The sequence below is a fragment of the Trachemys scripta genome, chromosome 1 (genome assembly GCF_013100865.1).
Source record: "Trachemys scripta elegans isolate TJP31775 chromosome 1, CAS_Tse_1.0, whole genome shotgun sequence".
Lineage (NCBI taxonomy): Eukaryota > Metazoa > Chordata > Testudines > Emydidae > Trachemys > Trachemys scripta.
The window spans coordinates 84,012,307-84,029,815 of NC_048298.1; the positions used below are offsets into that span (position 1 = coordinate 84,012,307).

The 17,509-nt window shown below is 38.7% G+C and overlaps 1 protein-coding gene across 2 annotated transcripts in view; it reads left to right on the top strand.

Annotated features, from left to right (window-relative positions):
* Positions 1 to 17,509, top strand: part of SCYL2 (SCY1 like pseudokinase 2) — a 55,105-nt gene that overhangs the window by 1,347 nt on the left and 36,249 nt on the right. For both annotated transcript variants that reach the window (XM_034773572.1, XM_034773583.1), the window contains exons 2-3: positions 3,886 to 4,090; positions 16,803 to 16,960. In XM_034773572.1, coding sequence (XP_034629463.1) covers positions 3,914 to 4,090; positions 16,803 to 16,960 — 335 coding nt within the window. In that variant the 5' untranslated portion in view covers positions 3,886 to 3,913. The remainder of the gene's footprint in view (positions 1 to 3,885; positions 4,091 to 16,802; positions 16,961 to 17,509) is intronic.

Below are 17,509 nucleotides of genomic sequence, written 5' to 3' on the forward strand. Positions count from 1 at the left end.
TTTATAGGATCGGGGGCCTGTTTTTGTATGGATATTGTACTCAAATGTCAAACAGGAAGAAGAAAAGTTCTAAAATATTTCTAGAGCTCCCACTCCTTGTTCCCTTGAGTATTACAGTTACTAAGATACAAAAAGCAAGAAAACTCCAGTATCTTCTACATTTTAATTTTAAAAGTGTAAAATGCTTTATGCCTTGTGGATGCTTGACTTTATTACGTCATTGTCTTGTGATTGTTACTTTTTCTGTGTATAGTAGCTCAATTTTAGTCTTGAAAATACTGCTGAAGAAGCTGATAACTTTCATATTTTATATACCACTGTTTTGACTGTAATTTGTGTTACTGAAATTGTCACTCCCCAAGTTAAAATCTCTTATGTACTTGCTCCATGTGGATTGTCTCTCTAGATATATTATTTCAACTGACATTTAATATGGTATAATTGAAATTGGTAATAAACTATTTTTATAGAACAAAACCCATTTTAGATTTGTCAGATTGTCTACACAAGGATTTATAAAAATATACCAGCAGTATTAACAAACATTAATTTATGAAAACAATCGGCATGCTGAGAGAGAAAATTGGCTCACTATCTCTTTTCTCTGCTGACTTAGTCAATGGTTTAACTTTGTGCAGTGCCAAGTTGGGAAGGAGCAGATTTGATCGTGCATACCAGGCTTGTTTGTAAATCCTCACTCTTTTTTTTTTTTTTTTAATAATTTTTTGTTAGTATCCTCCCTTACTGCTTTCTCCAATCTTTTCAATACAATTACCACATGGAACTGCCACCTCTAGCAGAGAATGCTTCCTCCAGTTTAATTGAAAGCAATTTCATTCATTCTTCCACCTCTCAACAGAGAGACTCTTCTCCAAACTTAAGCACAGATAAGGAATTTGAACATATAAAAGGGAATATGAACAGGAACTTGTTTACTTCATACTGCCAGTGTAGTCAGGTTTTTAAAAAATGCCCCTCCCATGTTGTGACTTCAAACACAAAGACCCTGTGCTAGTGGGTTAATACCAGAAAAAGAAACTGACAGTTCTAGTTTCATTGTCCATGCTGAATGAAATACAAAAGTAAGTAATATAAATGGCAAAAAGTAAACTAGACCTAAATTATTTTAGTTTTAACAAGCTTGAGATAACACATAAGTATTCGTTTAATATTTAATCCCAGTGTCACAGACTTGTTTTACCTTAGTCCTTTGCCCCCTCTGCCCATTCTGTACCCTGAGATTCTGTGTTGCACATCCTTGGGAGATCCAGTTTCTCTGCTTTTGAGCCAAGACCAGTAAATATGGAGTCCTATATGCTGTTCTTCCACAGTGAGAATCCAACAGGGTGCAGCTAAAAAGTTACCAGTATAGCTCTTATGATATTGCTGTACTAGTAAAGGGTCAAGTTTGGTGGGGTAGTGAGCACTGCCACCCTGTTGATCCCAGCGGGGCTAGAGTGTGCTCAGCACCTTGCATATTTGGGCCCAAATTTACTTGAAGAGGCATTTCAGAAGTGGAGACACTTAGAAGGGATTAAACTGGAATATATTGTTTCTGCCTATCTGAATGAAATCTTCAGTTACAGAAAAAGCAATATCAGGAAATCAAATCCAGTACTATATATTTTTATCTTGGTATCTGCTTGGGGCCTGATTCTGTAGTCCTTTTGCATGTGGAGCACCCATGCAGAATGGCTATAGAATAAGGTCCTGAAGGACTACAGATACTAGCATCTCTTTATTTCAGGCTGTCCTATGATCTATAGGCTGTCCTATGATTGTGTTTTTCCGTACTTATCAGGTCGGCAACTGCTTTTCCGTAGGTTGGGGAGTTTAGATATAATAAATCAGTCTTTATCTTGGCTGACACAACTACAATTTGTATAATTTGTACAAATTGTATAATTACCATAACAATACACAAGGTATATATATTTTTATAATAAGTAAATTTCTCTAGCTTATTTTCACTAACCCCTCCAACAGAGCATGAATACTCGACAGTTTAATATATAATTACTCTGAAATAATTCTCTACCTCATTCCTTGGTCTCTCTATTCCTGTTCAGTAGCTGGTTGAACAGGAAATTTCTGCTTCATTGGCATGGTTCCATATCATGAAGTTCAGTTGCTTCAGATGAAATGTATTTACCAATACTTAACTCTTCATACCTAAGTAATTAAGGCCCCGGTCCTGCAAATGCTTACACACCTGCCTAACTTCATGCATGTGGATAGTCCCATTGAAGCCACAGGCTATACTCATGAGCTTAAAGCTAAATGTTTATAGGACTGGAACCTAAGTAGGCAGCGCCCTTCCTTTCTACAACATGTTTTTTCCAACCAGCACAAGTGGGGTGAAGTATTCAGCAGAAATTAAAAAACTGAAAGGGATTACAAATATAACAATATATTTTAACAATAAATATATTTAACAATACATTTTTAAGAAGTATAAATTTAGGAATTATTGTCAGCCAGGTGCGTGTGGGTTTGTTTTTGTTTGTTTGTTTGTTTGTTTTTCCCACAGTACCCTCACTCACAATTCTAACCTCTGAAAACAAATTACTTCAACTTACTTACCTGCAGGTGATCGAAATGAAATGTAACTTGCATAAAACAGCTAAAATTTTTCAATTTAATCCTCGTTACCTCATTCTTAGATATTGTGTCCCTCGCTTATTTCTATCACTTGTTTTCCATAATTTTGAAAACATCTGCTGTATCACCCCCAAAACATCCTCTCTTCCGTTTGGAAAACACAGAGGTACTCTTTAGAGTGGTGGGTGAAATGATACTCCGAATCCATGTAAATATGTCTAAAATGTCAAAAAAGATGGTAGGAACTAAATATACTAAACCACCTCATGAGGCTAGTTGGCCAGAAGGTCATGACTTAGTTATTGTAAGAATAATATTGTGGTGACCTAGGTACGTGACCAATAAGGCTATAAATTTAAACAATATGTTTGCGCACACTTAAATATTCCCTGGTGCACTATTTTTCAAGTTTGTTTTACTTTTGTCTGGTGGAGAAATGAATATTCCTCCATACCCTCTCTTTGAGATGAAGTTGGAGGCTGTCTTAATTTAGAGTTTGTTTTTGGGTGTTCTATGTATGATAACTGTTACTAGCAATTAATTTCTCCTTGTGTTCCATCTTTATCTAATTTCTTACTGCAGGTAGGGAACAAGATGTGTGTATGTCTCTCTCCCTGTTTCAGGATAAGTTTCTTGTCCTATTCCTCCAATAGCACACCCACCAGCAAAAAGATATTCGTATTAATGGTTTGAGTTGCTGGACGGTAGTGTTTTCTTGGCGTCTCTGGCAGCAGTTGTTTGTAATTAACTACCTCAGTTAAGTGAGGAAATTATAGTACAGTAATATATAGTACAGGTGAAAATGAAATTTATTGGAAACCAGACTCTTGCATCTCTTAAATTGAATAACCATGCAGAAGCACTAATTCTAAAGCAAAGCATAGAAAAAGCAGTTTCTCCATTTTCCCTGCAGCAGCTGATGAACTCATTAACACATCAGAACAGAAAGTGTTAATAACATCAGCAGTTGTTTCAGGTAAAACACTGAATTTTGAGCGTGGGTTTTGGCAGGTACAGTAAGAGAGCGAGAACTCATTTTTTAAAATGTCTTCAGTGTAAATATACTTTTATACTGTTGATGATTTGAGATCTTAGGCAGGTTTTCTCTTTTAAGAAAAAAATAAAACTTTACTTTTCCATTTTAAAATATAGATTTCCCATAGCTGGCTTTGTGTTCTGTATTTTTAATAATATGAACTAATGTAAACTAACCATTTTCAGTACCTTCCATTAACAGAAATGGAAAGAATTGTGATTTTTTTTTTTCCCCCTTCACATTTGTAGGCTAACGTGATAGCATATAGTTGGGACAATGGAGTCCATGCTGAATAAGTTGAAAAGTACCGTTACAAAGGTAACAGCTGATGTCACCAGCGCAGTCATGGGAAATCCTGTTACCAGGGAATTTGATGTTGGACGACATATTGCCAGTGGTGGCAGTGGGCTTGCTTGGAAGATCTTTAATGGAACTAAAAAGTCAACAAAACAGGTGAGATCTCAGGTGAAGGCCTTTGGTTGCATTAAAATCATACTTGAGGAATGATAACAATTGCATCTTTTGTTAGGAAAGGTTTAGAAGAACATTTTATTCAGTAAACTGTTGCTAGCGTTACAACTCGTGAAGTCAAACGAAGATAGAAAAGGTATCCAAATGCCTTAATTGATTTAAGGTTCCCACTGCTCATTTAATCACAACAGACTGTCACAATTTAGTTTCTGGGTCAATAGAAATTGAGCAGTAAGAAATGTTAGGCATGAGGTATGTTGACCAATAGTATGTGGGGGATGGCCTCATGCTAACTGCCTTCACCATGCCTGTTTCAGGTCATTGCTGTTAACCCCTCATTCCTGTAAACACTATATTCGCTCAGAAGCGGCAGGTTTGTATAATTTTTGTTGGTGCCCAGAATGGGTCCAAGTCCCGCCCCACCCCCACAGCTGCCTTGTAAGCCAATATATATTTTTTTAAATAATGTAAAAATGGACTGGAAACTGTAAGCATTTAACAGTTTCCTTCTATTGCACAATATCACTATCATAAGAAAAATTATTTAACTAAGAATATCAATGTTGTTAATACTCTTTTGAATACGGAAACAACTAAGCACTCTTCAATCAATAATCCTCAAAATACAATTACAGTGCTTAATAGATGGAATAACTTTTATTTCTTTAAATTGCAACGGATGCGGCCATGGGGGCATGGGGAAAGGCAATATGGATATGGCTGTGGGGGCATGAGCTATGGCACTATGGGTATCTTTCACCTGGTTAACAAGCCACTCCAGACAGGGAATTAAGCTTAGGTACATTTTTCAAGTTTTGATTGGGTCTTCTCACAGTAGAGTCTGCATGATTTGGCTCCAAATGTGGTAAAGCAAACCCTGACTAATGTTTCTGCAAACTATTTTGTCACTGATAAGGCTAAAAGTACACGGCCAGTTCCATGTTACAAGCATTTTATTGCGTGATGATTAGTTGTATTTGACTAGTAGTGACATGATTATCAGTAGTTCATATTTTGGCCAGTCATCACGTCAACATTCAATCCGATGCTGCAAAACAAAACTAATCAGTGCAAGTACTTTGTGTGTGAAAAGGCTTCCAACAATTATTTTCATATAAGAATAATTTCTTGAAGGATGTCTTTTTCCAGTTGTTTGTGAGGAGTTATACTCTTTGGTAGACTCCTTCCAAACATTGCTAAGATATACAGTGAAGTGCAAGATCTATTATGGTTATTATATTGCATGCTATCTGTTCATTAGTAATTTATTTTATTCCTTTGTTCTGCCAGTCCACCCTTCTGGCAACTTGTGAGTGGCTGTTTGTCATCTGTGCCAGTGACATCACTAACTTCCCCAAAATGTTACATGAGTGTCCTGTTTCAAATAGCTCCGATTTTTTTGTAAGCAGTATCAGCATTCCTTTCTTTCCACCACAAATAGGTATTCAGTATTCAAATATAGATTCTTTGGCCATCTGGTTACAGATTCACTTTGCAGCATTTTACATAGTTTAAAATCCTTTGCACAGAACTCTTGAGTTTTCATATGGGAGAAGCAGAATTGATCGAAAGTCTCTTGTTCCTTGGATAAGTGGAAGTAAGGTATATTGTGGAAGTGGGTGAGATAGGATTATGCTTTGAACTGTGTTGACCTACCTCGGCTCTCAGTTTAAGTCAGTGGGAGTTTGTCTCTTAACACTCAGCACTCTTGAAAATCTCATCACTGGCGTCTGGAAGGTCAATGCTTTTAGAAATGGTATTGTGGCACTCGAAGTGGAGGAAACTTGTTACTGCCCTCCTGGATCTGCTGTCTGTCCTGGTTTACAAGGATGTTTATATTTTAATATTTGATTATCAGGTTTTTGCTTGCTTGGTGTCTGGTTTACACAAATAAATGTACGAGATAATATATGTATGCATGTATGAATATTTGTGTATATGTATTCTGAATCGTCCTATGTAGCACATACATACATATATACATATAAAAAAAATATTTAGGCCCCTGCATTTTTTTGTTTTTGTTCAGTCCATTTTGGGCTTTGTTGTTTACTTACTCCATATTGCCTTGAACATCTTTTTCTTTCTCTATCTATCTAATCTAATCTAATCTAGTTTTTTCTGGCCTAAGGAAGCACTAGTTCCCTCCCCTCTTCTTAAAATGCATTCAGGAAGGCACAGATAGGGATGGGGGCACTTGAGAGAACTTTCTTACCAAACCACCTCCTCCATCTCAAGGGTTAGCAAAATGTGTAATGAGATGATCATCTGGACACTAGAATCCCTGCTACACTTGGAATCTGTTTCTCGTTCAGAGAATCCGTTAACTCTCACAGTCTTGTTGGAATCAAAATTTATTTAACTAACTAGTCGAGTGAGGAAGGGAGATTAGTTTCAGAATAATCACAGTTGAATGAGGCTATTACTAAAACAACCTGGAAGGAAATGTAATTTAAAAAAGACTCCAGTTTTAAAAAAGACTTGTGAAAGAATGGGAGGATGGGGCATCTCTTTTGGAAAAAGAACAGATGACTATTGGAATACTAACCTGTGTCTTAAGTAGAGAATTCTCTTTAATTGAGGTTCCAGAAAATCTTAGTAGCGCATCATGTAGTCACATGCTGGGTATGTGTTCAGATACTGAATGGAATGATTTGCCAAATTATATCTATTACACCCCCCAAAAAAGTACATTGATTAAAAGAATATTAGTAAAGTTGCAAAGTCAAGCACTTAAAAGTTAGGAAATGCCAGAATTAAGGTTGCCTGTACAACTGAAATCTGGTCACCATGTGCATATGCATTGTGATACATTCTTTAATTACATTATGGCATACTATTTTTTTCTCACAAGACCCCTGCCTCGTTCAGTGCATAGAATGGACAGTTCAGACTTAATGAGTAGATAATCAATATTTTTTTTCTCCTCATTGTTCAATGTGTGGCCCTAGCCCTTATTCACTGCGTGCTATTCAAACCTTTCTCTGAAGACAGAAATATTAATTTCCTCAGACTTTTTTGACCCTCATCACTGTCATAGCTGAGTGCTTCATAAAGAGTAAGGAGTTTTTCACAACACCCCTCTGAGATGAGGCTGTATAATTATCGCCATTTACAGATGGAGAACTGAGGCACAGTGAGATTAAGGTCAAAAGTATCCACTAATTTTGGACGCCCAATTTGAGGCACCTAGAATCTGATTTTTTTTTTTTTTTTTTTTTTTTTCCTGCATCTTGCATGTTATGTTCAAAGCACACTCCCACCAACTTCAATTGTGTCCAAGTGCTCAAAACTTCTGCCGTTAGATTCTGGGGTGTCAACTCAAACATTGAGAAAATGCGAAACATGCAATTAGTGCCCACTAGTGAAAAGTTTGGTTTTTTCTATTACTTAATTGGCCTCTCAGAGTTGGTAAGACAACTCCTACCTGTTCATGCTCTCTGTATGTGTGTGTGTGTGTGTGTGTGTGTGTGTGTGTGTATATATATATATATATATATATATATATCCTCAATATATATTCCACTCTATATGCATCCGAAGAAGTGGGCTGTAGTCCACGAAAGCTTATGCTCTAATAAATTTGTTAGTCTCTAAGGTGCCACAAGTACTCCTGTTCTTTTTGCGGATACAGACTAACACGGCTGCTACTCTGAAACCTGGCAAAGTCAGTGGTAGAATAACATTCTCTAGGGCAGCATTCAACTGCCCTAACAAGGAGACCATCCTTTCTCTTCCTGCAATCCCTTGTCATTCTCTGCGTACCTTCCAACTTTCAGGACAAATGAAGCAGAGGTCCCACAGTCAAGGCTCCTTCACTACACAGCCCTGGTTCATCCTGTATACTGAATGAGGCAGGGGTCCTGTGGGGGAAGAAAAAAATAGCATGTTATCATGTAATTAAAGACTATCATGCATAAGTGTGGGAGTGGGGGCAAATTAGAAGCACTTTATATTCATGGGCAGTCTTAATTCTGGCATTTCCTAACTTTTGAATGCTTGACTTAGCAACCTTAATTTAGTGTTTTATATGAAATTTCCAAGGTTTTTAAAAAAACGAACTGAAAGAACAAATTCAGTCATGTGGGTCGTCAGCAGGGTTGGGACCTTTAGCTCCACAGCACAGACCTCTGCCTCTTGAGCAAAAGGAGTAATTTATAGCAGTAGTAGGTTACTGCTCGGAGAATTCTGTGCCAAAAAAAATTAAAAATTCTGCGCACAATATTTTAAAATTCTGCATATTTTATTAGTCAAAATAACACAAAATAAACATGCCAGTTTCAATTATTTTGGTAATTTATTTCAAAATACCCATCAGCAAGTATGTCTGTAGCAATACAGACAACAAAAAAGATTCAGGAAACGTTTTTTGACAAATAGATTCCTTAATAGACATATTAATAAAGAACTTTGAGTAATTCTTTAGACTACAATACAGAAACGTATTTCCTGCACCCCTCAGAAGCAGTACAAAGGCTTGGGGGAGTCTGGGGTAATTGAGAAGCTGAGGGGGAGGGAAGTAATTGCTGGGAAGGAGCCTGGGTGTGAACTTGGAGGGTTGTTATGTATGGGTGGTAGAAGTATGGAACGTTTCGTTTTTTGTTTTTTGGTTTTTTTTTGAGCGGGGGGAATGAGGGGATCGATTGTTAGGGTGCCTTTTCCATGCTGACCCCTAGCCTCTCTGAGGTAGGCACATCTGCCACTGTCCCCATGTGTCTCCCCCACTTAGCCAGCTCCTTCCCCAATCCTCATGTGGGCCTGCACCCTCACTCAGCCACCTCCTCCCCCGGCCCCATTGTGTCCCTCACCCTCACTCCCATTCGCGTGCGCCCCCCCAGTAGCCCCACGTATCCCTTGCCTCTTGACCTGGCCCCATGAGCAGAGCTCTGTGAGGAACGCAGACTTTTCTCTTCCCTATTTACAGCTCAGGCTGCTCCCAACTGGGATCGTCTGCTCTCTGTCCTGACACCACAGCGGCCCCGGTCAGGGAAAGGCGTAACTGCAGCACTTCTCATCAAAATTTATTATCTGCTAAGGAAAAGAAATTCTGTGTGGCACATGACTTCTGCGTGTGAGCAATGGCACAGAATTCCCCTAGGAGTCGTTCTCTCTTCTGTGTGGATGACCTCTAGACCAGGGGTTCTCAACATTTATCTTTCTGAGCCCTTCCCCCCCCCCCCCCTGCGCATGCTATAAAACCTCCACGGCCCCCCAGTGTCACAACAATTGATTTGCTGCATATAAAAGCCAGGGTCAGTATTAGGGGGTAGCAAACAGGCCAGTTGCTTGGGGCCCCATGTCACAGGGAGCCTCATGAAGCTAAGTTGATCAGGTTTCAGCTTCAGCCCCAGGTGATGGGGCTCAGGGCTTCAGGCCCATGCAGTGGGGCTTCGGCTTTCTGCTCTGGGCCGCAATGAGTCTGCTAGCCTGGCTTGACAGACCCCCTGAAACCTGCTTGCCCCAGGCCCCTGGTTGAGAACCACTGCTCTAGAGGGGGATAGAAAACGTTGCCATTGGATTTCACATGCATAAGAGAATGGTGAGACTTGGGTTCCATTCCAGGCTTTGGAGGAGGGGTGTGTGCTCCAGTGGGCACAGATTCTTCTGCCCATTCCCCTCAAGTGTCCTCTCTTTTGCCCTATCCCTTCCAACCTATCTATTTCCCAGTCCAGTCTCTTTCCCACACCAGGCTCCTCTTCCGGTCTCATTCTCTTCACTGAGCCAGTCCCACTTTCCACAGGCTTCTCATCCCCACTCCAGTCTTCTTGCCCTATCAATCCCTAGTTTCACCCCTCTGGACTCCTCACAGTTCCAGCACATTGCCCACCCAGTCCTAATTTTCCCTCCTCCCAGGTCTCCATCTGATTGTCTATCTCCCCAGTCAACTCCTCTCTCCCCAAGTTCCCTATCCCCTCTGGCTTCCTGTCCGTTTTCCACCCTGGGCTCCTCATCCACTCTCAGCATTTATCCACTCATGTCTTTGTCCCAGTCTACTTGCCAAGCCAGTTTGAGACTAGAACCCTACTGAGAGGAATTTAATCTACCATCTCCATCCCCTCTTGCCCCTCCATTCCCCCCCTCACCCCCGCCTTATCCCAATCTACTCAGTAGGTCCTGCTCTTGTAATCTCTGCATCTGAATCAAGCAGCTTCCTCCTCCAAACTGCCTGAGACCAGGAGGGGATTCCTTAAGAGCACAGGAGAGAGAGGCTTCCTGCTCTCGGTTCTGGTGCCTGTGCTGGACCTGAACTTGGACTCAGCAGGGCCTGCAGCAGCCCAGAGCTACAATTGCAGGGAGAATCTTGTATTCTTACCCAGATTATTGGTGCATTTGGCACATAATCCTAAATTTTCTTTTCTTTCTTTCAAAATATTTTCAGGTCACCTATGGGTTTACTAATATGTCTGTGCGAAGAGAAGTGTTTTCTAGAGGCCTGTGGTTCAGCAAAATATTTTTGCCTATCTGGGGGTTGACTTTGCTTGAGTCATTGTGCCAATGCTGATACGTTATGTCTTCAAAAATCAATTTCTATTATGAAATTTAAAGAACTCTGGACAAAGAGTGCTTCATTTTAAATAAGTAATAAAAACAAATTTAGCACTTTAATGTGCATCCAGACATAAACAAAGCTGTGCTCATGTGCAGTCTGCAATTAATGTGATTATACACCACTTTGTGTAATGAAGGGGTTAGATTAAAATGCAAATTGAAAGCAAAATGCCATAAAGTTCAGGTTTTTTATTCCTCTCTTCCCCCCCCCCCCCCCGAATCTTTAAAATATTAACAGTTGTCTTTGCCTCCATGCTATGGTAGAAACCACGGTTGCAGATCTAAAACTAAAAGTTTTTATTATTGTAAAGAAACTTCCTTATTGGTTTAGGAAAGAACTCCTCTGTGTGCATTTGAGGTTTTTTTATGTGTTTAAGACTGAGAGGGGACATGATATCTAAAAGGGTGTCATAAGGAGGAGGGAGAAAACTTGTTCACCTTAGCCTCTAAGGATAGAACAAGAAGCAAGGGGCTTAAACTGCAGCAAGGGAAGTTTAGGTTGGACATTAAGAAAAAGTTCCTAACTGTCAGGGTGGTTAAACACTGGAATAAACTGCCTAGGGAGGTTGTGGAATCTCCATCTCTGGAGATATTTAAGAGTAGTTTAGATAAATGTCTATCCGGGATGGTCTAGACAGTATTTGGTCCTGCCATGAGGGCAGGGGACTGGACTCAATGACCTCTCGAGGTCCCTTCCAGTCCTAGAAATCTATGAATCTATGTTCCTGTAAAGTCGTATAAAGATAAATGTTTTCTATAGAGTTTCAGCAAAGAAATTATGTAAGGCTGCAACAAGTATTGACTTATTTTGGCAATCAGAGAATACCCAAAATATTATGGACAATTCCTTTTTTACCTTTTAAAACACATTTGTTGTTACTACTTCAAAATATTAATGCTCAGATAATGTTAAAGGCATCATTAAACAGGCAAAAAAAACCCTCCAGAAATGTACTGGTTTGTGTGGAGATCCAGATGTCAGTCACTAGTCGTCTTATATATGTTCACACTTGGCTGTGTGCTGGAAAATGTCACACATCTATTTATTTTATTGTATTTACTTATATTTAAAAATATTGGGTAAAAATCAACATACAAGAAAAGAAAAAACAAATATTTAACACTCATATTTACAGTTTGTTAAAGTGAAGTCCTCAACAAACACCTTGAACAATTTTGAAGACAATTACTTGTCAAATTTCACTGAAATCTTCCAGAAGAAGAGTATCTGGCATAGAAGCTGAATTTTTATGAAGCAGTTATACAGCAGCCAAAAAAAAAATCTTAGAAATTATTATTTTAATGTGTTGGACTGGGTTTCTTTCCATTTACTGCTTGTATACTGCTTGTCTCTTAAAAATTAAGTCATCATGCATCTACCCTGGGAGATTTAACTTAAAATGACCCTTATAAAATATTTGGCAACTACATTAGAGTCTTTCTGTGGGGACTTAGAACATATCCATCTTCTATTGTAAGTTGTTTTTGTCTTTGCTGCATCACTTCTAGCCTGTAGGCTGCTTTGTTACTTTTCCTAATATGGTTATAAGAATAAAAGACAGATTGCTAGTTTTGCTTGGCAGTAAATTCTTTAATGCCTTTAATTCTTTTTCTCTGAAGGCTCTCTGGTAAAAGCTGGTCATCTTCCTGGATTATCATCCCCTTTGTTGGGTTTTTTTTGTTTGTTTGTTTGTTTTTCCCTCCTTTCTTTAAATATACTTTCCCAAGCACCTAAACTGATTACCATTCTCTCTAATGGCTTGCATTCTAGATTAAATAAACATCTTAGTTACTTATTCCAGGCCCATCATTTAAGTATCTGAACTCCTTGGAAACTTCTGAAGCCATTTGTTTTCCCCACTCTGGCCTCTCATTTGTTGCTGGTTGGAAAGAAGATTGGCACTGGTTTTTAACTCTGCCATAATGACTGAAGTTTTTGTGAATTTATATTAGAGAGAGGAGTCTTCTTTTAAGGAATTCATCATCTCTGTTCATGGTGTCTATTATTTAGACACATACTTGACATAACTTGAATTTCCTGTTGCTTATATTTTCTCATTTAATTTTTAATAACCAATTGAAGTCTTCCATTCACCTTTACTCAATGCAGAAATTCTTATAACAGGAAGAGAAAGTAATATCAAAGAATTGTATTTTTATTTGGGGCCTAGACTGACCATTAAATAAAATTCAGTTTATAATTTCTTTTGTGATTAATTGATGTTATCCCAGTGTCTGACCAAATTTCAGTGAAGTCTGTTATATTTTGCTTACCTATATGTTTATTTAATTGTATAACTGCATAAAATATACCATTCACTTCCTATCCCTAAACTATTGTATAGCAATCATGGTGCCTTTCCAATGGTTATTGCATGTTGGTAGTGGATGAAATTGTCCCTGATGTATATAGGATATAATCCTTTAAGTTAGGCACTTTACAAATATATAAGATGATAGGCACCTGTTGATTTTTAACTTTTCATTTTGAGTCCACGAAAAGGACTATATGAATAACTTGCTATTATAATTCCAGATCTACCAGCTGCCCACATACCCCTGCCCTTCTCATCACTTATACATTGTGTTCTTCTTAATACAACCTGTCCATATTTTATTTTTACATACAGATAGTTATAGTGTGACATATACAACTGAAAAAAAAACCCCTAAGTTCTGAGCTCAATTAGACTGGACAGTTGCTGGGTAAACTGAACCTGTGCTGTGTGATGATTGGAAGTGAGGGGGCTCTATAAGTCAGCGTCTCTGTGTATCTGTGTTCTCATTGATACATCTTGAAGTAAAATAACTACTGTATTTTATATAACATTCCCACAGAGTTTAAAACTTCGTCTGAGTAGCCTATTATAAAAATGTAATAAATAAAATAAAATCCACCATTACACATTTTTTCCTGTGAAACACACCCTCCCCTCCCCCCCCGGGGAGATGTCTCAAGTACCTCCAGACATGTGCATGCCGCAGTTTGGGAACCCCTGATTTAGAGGAATGTCTTGTATCGCTTTTGTGAAGGAGTTAATTGCTTTGATCAGCTATGAGAAACTCAGGTGTATTTGGTCTTCATTCTGAATGACACTAAGCTATTTAACTGTATTCCAGAAAAAAAAACAGTTGTTTTCTGCTTTGCTTTATGAGGTAAAAAGATGACAGTCAGAAAATAACTAAGGTATTTTCTACAGATCTGTAATTCTTAGCAGATGTGTGCAAACTCTTCTGGTGGTATCTGCAGTTTAGGCAGAGCTTGGGTGTGTTTACTGCTCTGTCTGACAGTGATTAGAACCTTGTAAGCTGTATGTACACTGCAGTTTCTGCTGTCCTTACTGTAGATGGACCTTGTATGTGTTGCAGGGGAGGGATAGCTCAGTGGTTTGAGCATTGGTCTGCTAAACCCAGGGTTGTGAGTTCAGTCCTTGAGGGGGCCACTTAGGAATCGGGGGCAAAAATCAGTACTTGGTCCTGCTAGTGAAGGCAGGAGGCTGACTTTGACCTTTCAAGGTCCCTTCCAGTTCTAGGAGATGGGATATCTCCATTTATAGGGAATTACAGGTATGAGAAATCCTAGTGCAAACAGAAAATAACTTCTAAAAAGAAGTTTTAGGCAAATCTGACTGGTACCATAGCATCAATATCTAATAGTATTGATTTAATATGCTAGATAAGGCTTCTGCTATGTAAAAATTGAAGGTGGCAAATGGTGTGGGAATTACTTTAAATGCTTTAAATCCTGAGCCATTTGTGGCACTGAGGGCTGTTTTCTAATGAGGGATACCATTCATGATTGAGTGGAAGTAAACTGAAAGGATATTAAGTCAGAAAAACAATTTATATTGAAGCAGATGAGAAGTGGCTAGCATACAAAGATTTGTAGGTGACAAGGATATTCTTGAATTTCTTTTAGTATTAAAAGAACTAAGACTTCATAGTTTCAGTTGGACTCCAAGTAGTCCATAATGTTAAACCCCTATGTAATCCTTTGCAAGATGTTACACTCAGTTTTGTAAATAAATATAGCACTATTTTTGTCTTGACTAATTTTTTAATAAGAACTTTTCATGAAGAGAAGAAACTGTTATGGGACCAAACAACTATGTTTCAATTTTCTGTAGAAAGAACTCCTATATAGAGTGTGTTTTCTTGTTTAATGGTAACAGTTTCCAGGCTCTCAGAATGGCAGAATGTTGAGATGAATTTACTAGATATCTCAAAGAATTCTGCTGGATGGAAGAGGAAGATGGAAAAGTCTATCTCATCTTAAATAACCAACACTGTGTGCTCTTTAGTCCAATGGATTGCTTGAAATAATCTGAACAATGGATGCACCTAAAATGCTCATGCTTGTTTTAGAGATATTAGCAATTCTAGTAGTATTTCCCATTTTAAGTATAGGGCATATTGCTTGAACTGTAATATCACTAAAACTCGGGTTAGTTGTGTGCCCACTGCAGTTCCTTGGAGTGAAGTTGAGCCTTTTGGGGCGGGGGGGCCAACATCACAAGTCTTTACTGCAGTATATAATTAAGCATAAATTGTTTTTGGTTTGGTTTTTTTGAGCCCTCTGACCTGGGGTGGATTTCATCCATTATAAATAACTTCCATGTGGACAAATAAAATGTAATATTTATTCACATAACTTACTGCAAAGGTCATTTTGCTGCTTTTGCTTTGTCTATATACAAATATATATACATATAGGTGAAAATTATTAGCATTGTGCTGTTTGCATGTGTGACCTGCTGCATAGCAGGCTGACATGCTGAATATGCATATTCATTAAAATAGCACTTGTGCCCAAATTTACACCAACAGTTGCCTCCTTGTCTTGTCTTTGGGCTGAAACATAGCATTTTTGGATACAAATTAATATTGATAAATTTATATAAAGTCTAGCTTTATATTAGTTTATATTTTATGAACATATTTCCTTCTGTACAAGGAGCAGACATATATAAAATAAAAATTAATTAACTGACCTTCTTTTTGGATATTGGGAGTCAGGAAGCACAGGCTCAGGGTTAATTTACCCCCCCCTCACCTCTTAATTGCTGAATACATCACAGCTGGAAGACTCCTTAATTTTTTGTTGAATATGACCTACCAAATTATGTAGTCCTCCCCTAAATTAATTTTTAAGAGACAGCAAAACATTCTGAATTCAGTAGAACTTGCATTTTCTCTTGAGTAATTTTTTAAGAGTTGAGTTAAAAAAAAAAACTGAGGAAAATATTGTTTAGGGAAAGAATTTATTCTTTCCATTCTCTACAATATGCTCAAGAAAAAATACAAATGTCAATCATAACAAAGCATCATTCCAACAAATAAAATAAGTGTATTCTCAAACTATTTAAATTACCAATACCTGAGCTGATTTTGAGGTGCTGAGTGTGCAAAACTTCCATTTATTTAAAATCAGGCTAGCTGCTGTCTTCAGATGTGCTGCTTAGTAATCGCATAAGTAGCGTGGTACCATTAACCATAGGCACTGAGTTTCTAATCTGCCAGGCGGTGCTCCCCCAGGCTCTGCCTAGGCTGTGCCCCCACTCTACCCCTTCCCCCAATGCCCCACCCCTGCCCTGCCCCCACCACGCTTCTTCCCAGCCCTGCCTCTTCCCGCCCAGTTCCACCCCCGAGTGCGCTGCACCCTCGCTCCTTCCCCCTTCTCCCCCAGTGCCTCCTGATGCCACGAAACAGCTGATCTGCAAGAGGCACAGGGAGGGAGGGGAAGGCGCTGCACCATGGGGCCACGGATGGGCAGGAGGTGCTGGGCGGAGTGGAAGGTTCTGCTAGGCGGGCAACCAGTGGGTGCTCAGCGCGCACACACACACACACACACACACACCATGGGTGCTCCAGCCCCAGAGCACCCACGGAGTCGGCGCCTATTCCATGGTGGTAATAGTCAAATCATTATTTTTTATAAAGTATGTAGCTGTAGTTTATTGGCTCAGGAAAAATATATTATTGAATTGAGATTTCAAAAAATCATGTTGATTGTAACTGAAATAAGTTAGTATAGCATTTGGCTATGGATGTATAATGAACTGCTTTCTGCTTTGATGGATCATATTGTATAAACTTTACTGTGTGGCTTAGGTAATACTGACTGAGTTTTGTTGCTTATTTTTAGGAAGTTGCTGTTTTCGTCTTTGATAAAAAGTTAATAGACAAATATCAGAAATTTGAAAAGGATCAGATTATTGATTCTTTAAAGCGAGGAGTTCAACAACTAACAAGGCTTCGACACCCTCGACTAGTTACCGTCCAACATCCATTAGAGGAATCCAGGTAAATTTTAGTAAAATTGTAAGTATTTTTTTGCTGGACATAGAGGTCTGGAGCATTTGGAAAAACGTGCAGAAATAATAACAAAAGATATGGACTTGGCAATTAGAGAAAATAAATAAAAGTAGGTCATATGTCACCATGTTCTAGTTGCACTGTTGCCCAAACGGTCACTTTTTCTGATATTATTCACAGAGATGTTGAAGGTATAGCATGTGACTGACTTCAACTGCTAAAATATTCATTAAAACAAAAACTTGTTTTGCGCAGTTATACTTCACTTGAAAGAGGGCTGAAGTCACGGTAATAATAATAATATAATAATTTATGGAGATATCCCATCTCCTAGAACTGGAAGGGACCTTGAAAGGTCATTGAGTCCAGCCCCCTGCCTTCACTAGCAGGACCAAGTACTGATTTTGCCCCAGATCCCCAAGTGGCCCCTCAAGGATTGAACTCTCAACCCTGGGTTTAGCAGACCAATGCTCAAACCACTGAGCTATCCCTCCCTAACTGCTGAAGCAAAGAACTTTTCTAGGTTTTGGTTTATTT